Below are 14,393 nucleotides of genomic sequence, written 5' to 3' on the forward strand. Positions count from 1 at the left end.
TCAAGCAGTCAATTTGAGATTGATTTTGAGATTCCCACTCCCAAGACTGTTGGTGATCAAACTCCCGAGATTCACAGTGGTTGATCTTCAGAGAAGGGAAAGTTATCATTGCCACTCTTTTAGATTGTAACTTATCTTGCAGTCTTCTGGTTGGAGGCAGTGGTGACTCTGCTGTGGGTGAACTGATAGAACTGGGTGCACAGCTAGAGTTAGCATAGCTGATAACTACCATTCGCTTTCCAGAATCTCCATTTATGGAAAGAGTTTCTAGCTCATAGCATCTCTACTAGTCCAACTTCTAGCTGCCTCCTCTCTCCACAGAAACCAGAGGCAGCTGAAGTTTCTTGCATGCCAGCTGTGTTCATTTGACCACACCTTTCTGTTTGACTCCCAGGAGGCCTGTTTCTGACAGCTAGATAGGTCACAGCTGTGACCTAAGCTGTCATTTTCCAGAGTTATTTTCTTACTACTTTTAAATCTGCAAGGGAAAAAAATACTTAGTTTAGGCTCTCTGCGCAGAGTGAACAGTCAGTTGACTGTGTAACCTTTTCCCAAAAGGCTAAATATTGATCTTCAGCTGCTTCCTCTTGGATTTCCCCGTGAAACACTCTCTATCAGCTCCCATCCCCTGCTGTTGCGTAATAAGGCTAAAAAAAGGAACGCTGCACCGAAAAGAGTGCTCCGTCTGTGAAACTCCACACTCCTCAGCTCAGAATCCACTGTGAGACCTGTTCTCAGCCTCTAAAGCCAGAGAAAGTGATGCTACAGCAGTAACCTGATCATCCCATGCAGCAGGGAATGTTCAGGAAGAAGCCAGGCGCTTCCTTTGCAGGCATTTGTAAGGGTGGATGTACACATCAAGAGCGCAGCAGTTATGATCCAAGTACTTCCTGGCTAAGATCCGCTTCCTTTTAAAGAGAGCGCCAGCCAAAATCCCCACAGTCCTTACCAACATGTTTAAAGGGATTTCTGGACAGCCTGAGCTAAGTGCTCAGAGTACTAGGCTCTGAAGATGATCAGGCAGATTTAAAGAGAAATAAATCACTTCTACTTCTTTCTTCCTGGCTCTGGAGAGAGGGAGGCTGAAAGACAAACTCACTCCTACCTTAAATCCTGTAAAAGGCACTCCGCTCACAAACAAAAGGTACTCTCTCCTGCTGAGAAGGCAATAATCCTGTCCTTCACAAACAGACCAAGAGCAGCAAATAATCAAAGAAAAATCCGTCTCCTTGGGCTGAACACTACAGGAAGGACAACATTCTGCAGCAGACCATGAAAATCAGGAAGAGGATACATAGCAAAGGTGTCAGTTCTTTTTCTTCCTGTCCCTTGCTTATGTGACACTGTAGACTAGTAATAGCTAGTGCTGTACATCCAGCCAGTTGAAGGGGAAAGATAAATACCTACCTTCTGAATTCAAACTTGTTGATTCTTGGTGGTATGTCTGTGTTGTCTTCCCTCCTCCATCATTTCTTCCCACCCCCCCAAAAATCATGAATAGATCAGAGAAGGAATTTCTTGGTGGGAAAGGAGGGAGATGAGTAAACAAGGGAGGTTTCTGAAATCCAGGATCAAGGGGGGGAAAAAATCTGGTCCAGATCCTGAAAGAAGACTCCGTGATGGTTTCCGTAGCTGGGGCTATGGTGCTCCCATCAGAAGGTGATTTTTCTTTCTAGTAAACACAGTCACGCAAGAACGGAAAATATGCTTTTTAAGGACTCTGCGGCCTTCATCGTCAAATACTGACACCTACTTGCTTTGCAAGAGTGGTGTTGTACTGGTGAAATCATCTCAAAAATACAGACCTCTCATCAACCCAGAGGATTTTTTTGCCCTCTTATGGATAATGTCAGTGTCCACATTTTTCATAAGACACTAAATATATGCAGTGTTTTTCACCCCCAGGGCTGTGGTCTGCAAAACAGTGGTTAGGGGATGCTATTGTCGCTGAGACCATGGACAACAGAGACTCACTGAAAAAGCCAATCATTATTCCTGTAAGCTTGCCTGGTGGTCATTTCCATAATAGGGTTGTCAGGAATCCATCTGCACCTGTTCCTGGATGAGATACTGAAAAGAGCCAGCTATCTCCAGGAAACACTGGAGAAAGTGTTGGCAGGGAATATAGAAACATGCAAATGACCCTTGTCAAATTATTCTAAGAGCCAAAGGAAATATTTCAAATCCAGTTATAGAAAGCAGTCCTTTGGCTGTATTCCTAGCCGAGATTCCCCCCAGAAGATGTTTGGTATCCAATAATGAAAATCCTGGAACAAGAACACCAGAGGCTGATGCTGTCTTTCCCCCTCCTCCGCCTCCTGACTAAAAAATGCTGCACAGTAACTGGAGAATATGACTGAGGCTGAACACAGAATTGAGGGTATTTCTCTTCTTTGTGATCCAGCTGGACAGCCTCAACAATAAACACCTGGGTCTTAGAGATTTTGTAGCAAGGATATGTGCTAGACCTCCTCCCAGCTCCCTCTCCATACTTCACTCAGCCCTGACAAACATCAAACCTTCCAAAAGATAGATGGTCTCTACTCCTCTCAGGGCCATAGAACCCATCTGATCAGGGCCGGCTCCAGGCACCAGCCCACCAAGCTTGTGCTTGGGGCGGCTCCTGGAGGGGGGCGGCGCGGCGCTCCGGCCGCCGGGGAGAGCGGGGCCACGGCCGGGGCTCGCCGCCCTCCTCCCAGGGCTCCGGCCGCCCTCCCCCCCGGCGCCCTCCCCCCAGCCACCGGGGAGAGCGGAGCCCCGGCCGGGGCTCGCCGCCCTCCCCCACCGCGCTGGCGGGGGGGGGAGGGCGGCCGGAGGCTTTTTTGCCTGGGGCGGCAAAAAAGCCAGAGCCGGCCCTGCATCTGATCAAAAGAATATCCTGGCACTGCTCCACCTTATTCATATGGGAAGAGACCCAGGAGAGTGATGGTTATACTAAACCCCCAATACCTTATTAAGTGGATAAAGAAATCCATATTCAAAATAGGAAACTGCAAGATCAGCAGTAACTGCAAAATCCCAAGAGACTATTACCTTGCTCCAGGGTGCCTGGCAGAAGCATTTCCAGTTCTCGGGGGGTCATTATGAGATTCTGTTTCTCATACAGATTAGACCTATACCTGTACAAAACCCCAAAGGCTTCATGAAGCTACTGAGGGGCAGACAGTAATGAATTTTTGCCAGGGCAGCATTCCGGCACACCTCAGTTTGCTGAATCAGTTATGAATATAAAAAAAATTGCTTGAGCCCCAGCACCTCTTTCATTACAAATTAAGCACTGGTGGCAGTCATTATTAAGCTGAGGTTGTCAGGCCCCTTGCTCTATCAATTCCAGGATGAACCAAATCTGTTCAAGAATCCAGGGAACCAACAGCCAAAGCCTTAATTGTTCTCTCGGAGTACTGTATCCACGCAAACCTGAAGAAAGGACACTAAAAGAGACTATCCAGCGTCAGAATGGAAATAGACACCACAGGAGGCTTCATAATACTTACAGACCAAGAGAGGATGGGTTAATCAGACTCCAGAATCAGATCATGCAGCTTCCCTGAAAGACCAGTTCTCAGACATGTCTCAAAATTTTGGTATCTGTGATGATGCAAGCTTCTTTTCTACACCATTGCAATCATCTCTGTGCATCCAGTTCCCAAAAGGATCACAACCCATTCAACCAGGGAAGTATCAACCACTGGGGTTGGGAGGTCTCAGGTAACATGACATATATGCAGAGGCCACTTAGCTATCCATGTCTACATTCACCACACATTATGCAGCTGATATAGTCTTCCACATATGAAAGTGAGTGTGTCCAATAGGCAGTCCATACATATGCTCCTTAAAATGACTTTATTTTTTGGGTTGCACTAATATATAGAATATATGCTTTTGTTATCTGAGCCCGCCCTATCTTATTACTTATAGTTTGTTATTCCCCAGACAGTTCAGGGCTAGTGGATATGCTAAGAACTAGAATCGAATGTTCTTAGCTGAAAACTTCCTTTCTGGGGAATGGTGTGTCCTTTAGTCCATCACACCCACTTAGATTACGTTGTAGACTTCACATTTTATCCAGCATTGATGCTCCCCTTATAACTCCTCAAAACCAATTTTATATAGTTAGTTAAATGTTCTATATGCTGCTTAAGGGAAAGTTTATTTCCAAGTTATCAAGTTTATTAGTGAAGTTGGTTAAAGCTTTTTGTGTTGTAAGTTCAGTTTCAGAAGCACTCATTTGGGAACTAACCAGGGCCATGGCCAAAAAGATGTGGTTGCCAGGTATTGAGTTTCAACGGCATCCCAGTTTTGCAGTGAAAGCACATGCTTGGAAGTCATGATTAATGAAGGCCTATTACTAGAAGAGTAAATATCAGGAAGGAAATGTTTCACACTGCCTCTGCAAACCTTTTAATGTTTCCTTCCTAAAATTAATAACTCATCTTGTTTATGAAATGGTGAGGGAATACTTGTCAGGGTATTCAGCACCTGGTATAAGGGTTTTTTGTTTTTGTTTGAGGCATCCTGACTGAAACAAGTGAACTAGCCTCCCCTTCTGTTTTACTTCAGTATTTAAAAACTACCAACTCATGTTTAAATGTAAAGGAAACATTCCCATTTGATACAGTGTCGTCATGCTATATAAGAAGTTTCTTTTCCGATCTCTCTGGATAATAGATCACCTTTGTATTATTATTTATTTATTTATTTATTATTTGAAGAGATCTGCTTCTGAAATGGAGTATAGAATGGGGCATTCCATTATCACTGTTATGGAGAAATTTGTGTTTTAACTGTTAATGAAAAGTAATTTCAAAAATTAAAAAAATATATAATTTCAAAATGTTTGGTAATAAAATAATTGCACTAAACAAAGTCACAGTATCTTTCTTTGAGGAAGACAGAGCTACTCCTATTCACTTCATAATCCTGTTTGATCTTGCGCAAACTACATGAACAAAACCTAATGTTGTTGAATTTAGGTGTTAAAATATGAAAAGTGCCTTTCCTCACTTTCACTTCTGTTCCCCAGTGTTCCAGCCCCGCTGCCAATGGAACTGTCCCTCTGCCATCACTAGAGTTCTTTCTTGGAGAAACACGCTTGGCCTCTGGTGCATAAGGGCTGTCCTGTGCTCTGTAACACTGCTTGCTCCATCCCTGCCCAAGTAGCATAGTTTTTATAACCCACAGGTTGAGATGCAGCAGATGGAAGCTCATTTGGGGCAGTTTTATAGGAGCAAAGCCAATCGCATGGCTGCTCTGGGGATGACTTTTAGGAAAAGTGCCAGTAGTCTGGATGTGCTGTCAGTGATGCAGTGGCAAGCGAAGGGAAGTGTTTTATGTCGGGCTGAAAGGGAAATGCATGTTTCTAATTGCACAGCTTTATAGTTCTGGGGGAAATAGTTTGAGTTAACAGTGCGTGATTAGAGAGGATAGGTTGTGGAAGGGGATAGAGGAAGAGACCTCAAAGGGAAAAATAACACATAAAATAACATCTAAACTTTTAAAAACCAGAATATAGCCTCTGGTGGCCTAAGATTTCCCATCTCCCCATTCTGTTTATTTGAACTCTCTCTTCCCTCCTCCCCTCCCGCCCCCAAAATACTCGTGTTTGAGAGAGGAGCGATGTCTGAAGCATTTGTGATATACTAAATGCAGGACCAATAACAGGTCATGTATCTAGTGACGTTTTCTTCTGCCCCTTTTGCACAATGAAGCCACTGTCTACATTAGCTAAGAAAACTTTATAGCCCCATATTTTTTGTTAAATGTTCCAGGCCATAGCACAAAACACAGATCTTAAAGACCGGTTACGCAGAATACATGCCGAATCTATGCTCCTTGATTCAGCAGCTAATGCAAAATCAAGTCCTGATTTGGTGAAGGTGGGTATGGATTTCCTGTTTCAGTGGTGTCTGTTGCTGCAAACCCTTACACTTAGACTGTTGCATAGCTGCGTACTGTCCCGTTCCTTTGTTCCCCATACAGTGAGTTGTATTAGCAAAAGGAGCGCCTCTTCCCTCATGCGTGTGGCTCACATGGTGTTGCATTGTGCGGTATTAATTTAGAACAGTTTTCCTAAACACTTCCATTGCTTTTTGCTGGCAGGTCCTTTGTTCTCCTTCTGTTACTTCCCCCTTACCTTAGGCATGAGCAAAGTCACCCCATCATTCTATCTGGTATTATTTTCTCTCAACGCTGTCTGTTTTCCCTGATCATTTTCATGTTCCCTAGTCGCTACTGTTACCTGTATAGCAGCTTTAACACAGAACCCAAATAATTGCAGAAGGGGAAGGGGTAACTTTACTGTAAAATACATTAGGTATTGTGCTTTGGATGTATTTTGTTCTATTGGATTTGGTTTGACTCCTTGTTAGTACCGAACATCAGCTGCCAGGGTGTTTCATTAAGGGCTAATTATATTTTTAAATAAGTGCTAATAACATGCAAAAATAGGTCATTCTTTAATAATAATTTTAAAAAGCAATGAAAAAATGAGATGTGAGCAGTTTTAGCAATTTAGTTTTCCTTGTATGTAGCTAGGATGTCCCCTACATGTCTCTTAAATAATTAAAAAGTTACCCCTTGAAGGAAACAGAGTGTGTGCGCATGTGTTCTGTTTCTGGTGGATTTCCTAAATGTTAAATCAAAGAAATTTCTGTAGTGATTGTATAGTAAATGTTTCATTAGAAGTTGAATGGGAGATTGCATTTTGTTTCATGTCCTCTGTAATGTATTAATTTCCCTTTTTTTTTTAAGACATTTTTTTCATCATTCAGTCGGTTCAACTGTCTTGGTATAGTGTACTATTTGAGCTGGATTTTGGTCACACTTGTAGATTTTAAAGTGTAATTGATTGTGCTAGTGGCCTTTGCTTTTTATCCCCCTGAGAATTTGAACAGTGTTTCAAAAAAGTATAAGAGCTCTTCTGGATAGTCGCTTATCACAGACCAACTCTTGAAAAGATTTTCTTATTAATACAAAAAAGGCCCTGCGGTGACAATGGGTCAGTGCTGAAGCAATGTATATACCATGCAGTACATGCCTAAATACATAAATAAGAAGGGGGGGGGAAACCTTAATGTTTCATTCACAAACTGTCCATAACTTGGCTCAGGATTTATCCTAGTTAGCTCAAGGACCAAGGCACTTACACTGGGCCTGTTTCATTCTAGTTAAATGTGTTCTGGAAGACTGTGTTAGAACAGTGTACTCTAGAGCAGTGGGAGTGGTGAGAAAGGGCCGCTGTACAAAATTTGGTTTTAAGTGCACTCAAGGACACTATTACTTTGCCATTCCAAGCTTCCTGTGTCATTTTTCAGGGTAAATCTAATTTATTTGGAAGGTGCCAATTGCTGCTATTATGCTGAAAAGTATTGAATTTTCACGGCATGGGCAACTTTATTCATCCTAACTCTCTTGATGCCAGAAATTGGCAGGATGTCTTACTTAAGCTCCAGTTGCACCCTGGCCATGGTTATACTCCAGAAATATGCCACTTATTTTTACTTTGACTATATGGTGTCACAGGGTTTTGACTCAGTGACAGCTTCTCTATGCTCTCTACGCTCTCCAGTTATAATCACGGCACTTTGGTAACAAATTATGATGATAGATCCTGTAGAAATCAAACCGGTGGGGGGAAACAAAACTAGTTCCTCAAGATTTAGGGTAAAAGTTTAGTTTGTCCATATAGCAGCTCATGACTCTACTTTATTGCTCATCTTGGCGCCTTATGAAGTAAAGAAGAGAAAATAAAACTCCAACATGGTAAATTGTAAGAAACTACCATGTTCTCTGATGGGACTAATTAGTTCAGATTGTTGCTTTTTAATATTGTTTTCAGTCATATACGCAATCCCAGGAACAACAGTTATCCTAGTCTTCCTGTAAGACTTTGATTATTAGATATCTTCCACCTCCTGACCAAGGAGAAGATTATGAAGCTTTAACTATTGTGAAGTTATATCCTTTTTTTTGTTTTCTGTTTATCACAATTGTATAAGGAAAATCTGTGCTGTTTTTGGTATGTTAGTTCATTGATATTGTACAGAATTTCATAGTGCAGTAGAATCTTATTGACTGGCATAAGCTCCCGTGGAAACACACCTCAATTAAGCAATCCTCCAAATTCATCAGAGCATCATGGATATGTGGCACTAGTGCATTTCACGTACTTAATGCATTGCTTTAAAAATATAAAGCACTAAAACATTCTATTAAACATAAGAGATTTGATTATTAGAACAAAATAGGGAAGCTGCAGAATGAAAACTTCATACTGTCAGACACCTGGAAACTATTGCAAATATGTCTGCAGATAACACTGGGCTAGTCGATGCTTTTTATCCTCAAAAGTTGGATCAGCTCAAAAGAAACAAAGTATGGGGAGTTAATGGAGTATGGCAGTGAAGTTTGGGCAAGCAGTATAGGGTTGGTAGCTGGAAACAGATTTGGCATCATCCGAAGAGGAGTGTAATCACCTCAAAAGAACATGGATTGTGGAGGTGGAAGAGGTTTGTGGACAATGAAGATGGGGTGTGGGGAGGGAAGAAGGGAGAAAGAGAAGTGGTGGTAGACTCCTGAAGTGCAGGTGGCAATCCGAAATAAGAAAGTGGTGCATAAAGAAAAAGAAATGAATCCACTGAGTGCAAATGAAAGTGCATACAGAGAAGCAAAGCAAGCTGCCAAGCAGGCAGTGAAGGCCAAAGACCATGCCCTAGAAAGCCTGTAAAATGAGCTTGTAAACTACCTGCAGTTGGCTGGCAAAAAGACTACTATAGCATTGCAAAAATGAGATTTGGAGGGAAGGAGGATGGTGCTGCAATGCCATTTGTAAATGATGACTACGGGAGACTGCTAGTAACGCCTGAACAAGCAAAGGAGAGGTGGAAACAATACTCTGAGTCTTTCTGAAATGAGGCAAACCCCTTTCAGGTGGAGTTGCCCATATGTGAGCCTAATGTGGTGCCTGAGCCTGACATAACTGAGGAAGAGGTGAGAAATGCAGTCCAGAAAATGAAGAACGGTAAAGCAGTGGGACCTGATGAGGTGATTGTGGACCTGGTGAAAGTCTTGGGTTAGAAAGAGGCATAAAATAGATGAGCAGAGTGGCTAAAACAATCTGGCAAGACAAGAGATTCTCCCAAGATTTGTGCAAGTCTATCTTGATTCCAATACATAAAAAGGGAAACGTCTGTGAATGTGGAAACTATTGAGGATTAAAGTTACTGCTGCATGGGATGAAGGTACTGAAACATATTTTAGACACTAGGATTAGGAGAGTGGTTCTCATACAAGAACAGTTCAGCTTTAGGAAAGGATGAGGAACCACAGATGCCATGTTTGTCATTCCACAATTGAAGGGGAAGGGGCTAGAGTACCAACAGGATCACTTCTGGGCCTCTATAGACCTAGAAAAGGCACCTGATAAAGTGGTCAGAAGGATGCTCGTACCAGTGGTGAGAAAATATGGAGTTTCTGATGATTTAATAACTATGGTGCTTGCACTATATAGAATACCTTACATGATGATCCAAACATGTTTTGGAATAAGCTCCTTTTTGAAGTGAAAGTTGGACTACATCGAGGGTTGACCCTCAGTCCGCTCCTGTTTACCATATTGATGGACTACATCAGCAAAAGCATCCAGCGGGAAAAGGTGAGAAGCTACTTTATGCAAATGATGCATCAATAAGGGCATCCTCAAAATAAGACCATGGGGAAATAGTAAACCATTGGTATGACCAACTAAGCAGTCATGCTCATTTCCATCCCATGCTTAAGACTGAAGTCACTTGGATCCATAAAGTGCCACAGGTCCATATAGAATTTAATGGAGTACCATTAAACCAAACTGGCCAATTCAAGTACCTTGGCGGCTGTGTTACAGGAGATGGCAAGCTTGAATGTGAGATCCACTCTAGACTGGAGAGTGCTGGAAGAGTGTGGAATAACATCTCAGAGCTCGTGAATGACAAGCACATGCCACTGAGACTAAAAGCCTAATTGTATAAAACAGTGGTGTGCCGTGCAGTACTACATGATTCAGAAGCATTGGTTGTAAAGAGATGGCAGGACCAATATCTACAGGTGTTTGAAATGAGATGTTTTCACGCAATAGAGTCACACAAAGAGAGATTGTGAAATGAAAGCATTAGGATGGAAGTCAGTCTGTGACGTGGCTGACAGAATCCAGGGAGCACAACTTTGCTGGTTTGGATACATATCGATAATGAATGAAGAGGACCTGGGGAAGATAGCATAGCAGGAGAGGGAAGTAGGAAAAGAAACCCTGAGGAAGCAATGGTTGAATTGCATCAAAGAAGGTGGTAAGCAGGTGGATGTTGGTGTTGCCTTGATCAGACGAAGGTGGTAGATGCTTGCAGCACACCTCAGCCCTGGATGATGGGATAAGGGGAAGATGTGTGCTATCTATCTTGTGCTCAGTCACTAGCACTCATTGCACTGAGTGTGTTTCCTGACAGTTATCTAAGCAGGGGCAGCCATTTATTAGCCTACCAATTAGTTAAGTAGGTTCTACTATATTGGATCTTACAATACTCCTAGGTATATGCAGAATGAAACTTGAGGGCAGTAACATGCTCAGCGAGCCACCTTGTCCTTCTCCCCAGTAGCTGTGGAGATGCTGAGAACAAGGACACTTGTTCCTACCCACTTCTTTCCCTTCTCTATACCCAGTAGATAGTCTAAAATAACGAGTCTCTTGGTGCTTCTCCTGCCATCGCTAGCCTGCCAATAGCGTCACTGTGCCAAGTACACAAAGACTGTTTAAAACTTGCTGTGGTACAAGACATTCAAATCCCCATTATAACGTATAAACTCTGCTATGAATCCCGCAGCAAAGGCTATTTCCTTTTAAGTAGCCTTGGTAGTATGATATTCTTCATTAACGGGGTGCTGCATATGAGGATTGGGTGCAGTACTACTGCTGCATAAGTGGCCTAGCAGCAGAAAGACAGCTAGGAAAGCAAGACCTGCAATTAGAATATTTTTTGGCTCCTATAAATCTTTGTATGCCAATGCACTGAACATTTTGTGTTTAAACAAGGCTTGGGAGGAAATAAATGACTAATTTGCAGAGGCTAGGGGAGAGTCTGTTACATTTAGTGTCACATCCATTACAATTGGCCAGAAGTTTTTGGGGATGATGGCCTACATCTGCCAGATGGAGACGCTGACATATGGCTACAACACGTACAGGCATGGATTGGGCAACGGTTGTGATACCAGGCTGCATGACTGGGTGGGGCTAGTTGCTGGCGCCCCCTGTGGCTGGTTTCTAGTGCAGTTGAGAATAAAATAAAGAATTCCCAGAGATAAGTCCTGGGATTTTGGTGATGGACCTTGGGCTCATGTAATAGGGTGAGACCTTCTGGGCCTTGTGGGCTGAGATCCCCACCTTGCAGCCAAGTCCCTCTCCCTTGTGGTGGGGAGGCTACTAGGACTCTGAGGGAGCTGCCTGCAGGGTGGGGGGGGGGGAGGGTAGGCTGAGGAGAGAGCCACCCCACGTTGTTGGTTATATGGTAAGGAGCCTTGTAACCCCTGCACTGGACCTAATTAAGTGCCTGCTATAGGAGAGTCTGGGTGATGGGTGGCTAGTGCCCCTCCCCTGTGTTAGTTTAATAAAAGTTGTGGCCTGACACTTAATTCCATGCATATATCTGTCCCCATTTTGCTGTTGTGTCCACATCAATAAACAGAGTTTGTAGTTGCTTTCCTTTCAGGGGGAAGCTATGTATACACATACATTTAGCTAAACAGATCACTTGACTGTTGCAACATTTTAACAGCTATTTCTAGAAAAAAAGATGCATATGCAAAAGCAGTAACTAATTCTGCAAAATACATATTACTGAGCTTCACTTTGTCATTTGTGTCTCTGATTCTTCTTCTGCACTTTGCTGCTTGTCCCCTCTTTGAAATGCATGCTTCCTACAGTAAACTGTGCAGGGCGCATGCGTTCATCTGTAGCAACATTTACAGCCCTGTCTCTGAGTCGTGTGTCTGTTGGTTTGTACCTACATGTGCACATTGCTAATTACCATACTTTTCCCTAAAAGCCTTTTATTTATTTTAAACAGGAAAATTCAAGAGAAGGAAGTCGAAGCCTGGTTCACCAGCTCTCCAATGAAAGTAGGCTGTCTGTCACAGACTCTCTCTCAGAGTTTTTTGATGCTCAAGAAGTCCTCCTGTCTGCAAGTTCTTCAGAAAACGAGGTCTGAGCACAAATATCAGAATATCTCTCTGATGTAGCTTATTTCAACATATTTAACCTTTTATCTTTCTGCTGTGGTAATTGCAAACTTGCTGATCCATCACAAATGAAATATTTTGGAGGATTTCAAAGTCACATACACTTAATTGTTTGCTACGCTCTTAAAAAAATAAAGTACGTAAGGGAGGTGGCTGAAGAGGGGAAACAGGCAATGTAGCTTGCACGCCTGATTTTAATATAGAAAGTATAAGGAATGTAGTTTTGCAGCATCTGTCCTGAGTCATCCTATAGGAGCTGCGAGAAATTTTATCAAACGATTGTGCATTTGTACACTTTTTTTTTTCTTGTGGCACCTGTAGGTTGACCTATGCTACTTTGCAGCATGCAATTTTAAACTTTTTCTATTTCATGAAATTCCAAAAAGTTGATATGACCAGATTTCAAGAAAGGCCCCTCTAAATTTTCAGGATCAAAGAAAATGAGTTTTGCCTTCAATAAAATAAGAATTTAGTAGTGATTTATGAAATCTTTTTAGGGATGGATCTCTGATCTGCACACCTATTTGTATTGTTAGGCTTGCCTGTTGCTTCTATACAACACAGAAACAGTGCCAACAATACAGATCTCTTTAAATGACAGATCTTTCTTCCATTAATTTCACAAATGATTGTAACAGTTGTCAGGAGTAGCATATTGCAAACTTATTTATATATATATAAATGTACGTTGTTTCCTTCCCCGCCCTTCCCCCAGGTATCGGATGATGACTCATATGCCAGTGATCTAAGTGATAACATCTCTGAGGATAACCTAAGTAACGACATTGAGAATGAAAGGCAAACTTTGGGTAAGATTGGTGTTTTGTTGTATCCTATTCTGAGAAGAGGCATTTTCTTACCAGAAATCACTCTGATATCACAGATTTCAAGATGTAGACATTGGCTAGTTTTTGCTTTTCTTTTAAGATTTGAACTGTTTTTGGAGTAGTGTAGTTTCGATACTCTTAGTGCAGTCAACTGTGCCCTGATCATTTTAAGGTGTGAGGGTTGCTGTGTATCAGCACAGACACTTGTCTGCTGTCTGTGTCACCTCCCCGCAGAGACCTGCAGCTGCTCCCAAGCTTCTTTCCATGACCTTGGGACCCTATGGAGTAGCTAACCCCGGGTGCTATCTCTTCTTCACTGAAAGGTAGATATTTTCTCATCACTCTGGATCTTCAGTACGAACTTGTCCCCTTACATACCATTCAAATACAAATAATAGTTATGGTTAACAAAATGCAGCTTTTGTTATGTGAGAATAACTCTACACTGATCGGCCTGGTGTATGACCATAGTACTTTCCTCTTTTTGGTTTTGTCTACACTAGCACATATGTCGGCAAACCTTTGTCAGAAAGTGGTGTGAAAAAACACAACCCTGACTGACATGAGTTTCTCTCTCTCTCTCTCTCTCGCACACGCACACGCACACGCGCACACACAGACACACACCTGGTGTGGACAGCACTATGTCATCGGGAAAGCATCTCCCGCCAACATAGCTACCGCCGCTCGTTGGGGGTGGTTTAATTAGGCCAGGGGAGAGCTTTCTATTCCCGGCATAGAGTGGCTACACAGGAGACCTTACAGCAACGCAGCTGCAGGAGTACAGATGTGCCGCTCTAAGGTCTGTAGTGTAGATGTAGCCTTTGTGTTCTTTCTTCCTAATTCCAGTGGTAATGATTGTGTTTAGGGCAGTCGATTAATCAGTTTTAATTGCACTGTTAAACAATACAATATAATTGAAATTTATTAAATATTTTGGATGTTAGTCTACGTTTTCACATATATTGTATTCTGTGTTGTAATTGAAATCAAATTGTATATTTTTATTACATATATTTGCACTGTAAAAATGATAAACAAAAGAAATAGTATTTTTCAGTTCACCTCATACAAGTACTGTAGTGCAATTTCTTTGTCGTGAAAGTGCAATTTACAAATGCAGATTTTTTTTTGTTACATAATTTCAGCGCCTACAAGTTCACTCAGTCCTACTTCTTGTTCAGCCAGTCGCTAAGAGAAACAAGTTTGTTTGCATTTGTAGAAGATAATGCTGCCCTATTCTTCTTTACAGTGTCACCAGAAAGTGAGAACAGGCATTTGCATGGCACTTTTGTA

General features: G+C 42.2%; 1 protein-coding gene across 2 annotated transcripts in view; it reads left to right on the top strand.

The window, feature by feature from the left end:
* Window positions 1-14,393, top strand: part of OSBPL3 (oxysterol binding protein like 3) — a 125,611-nt gene that overhangs the window by 77,887 nt on the left and 33,331 nt on the right. Inside the window, exons 12-14 of one of the 2 annotated variants that reach the window (XM_026649410.1) lie at window positions 5,772-5,879; window positions 12,099-12,233; window positions 12,986-13,079. In XM_026649410.1, the coding sequence (XP_026505195.1) occupies window positions 5,772-5,879; window positions 12,099-12,233; window positions 12,986-13,079 (337 nt within the window). The remainder of the gene's footprint in view (window positions 1-5,771; window positions 5,880-12,098; window positions 12,234-12,985; window positions 13,080-14,393) is intronic. The other variant, XM_026649412.1, reaches the window with a different exon arrangement.

The sequence above is a fragment of the Terrapene carolina genome, unplaced genomic scaffold, assembly GCF_002925995.2.
Source record: "Terrapene carolina triunguis isolate 2854851 unplaced genomic scaffold, T_m_triunguis-2.0 Scaffold84, whole genome shotgun sequence".
Lineage (NCBI taxonomy): Eukaryota > Metazoa > Chordata > Testudines > Emydidae > Terrapene > Terrapene triunguis.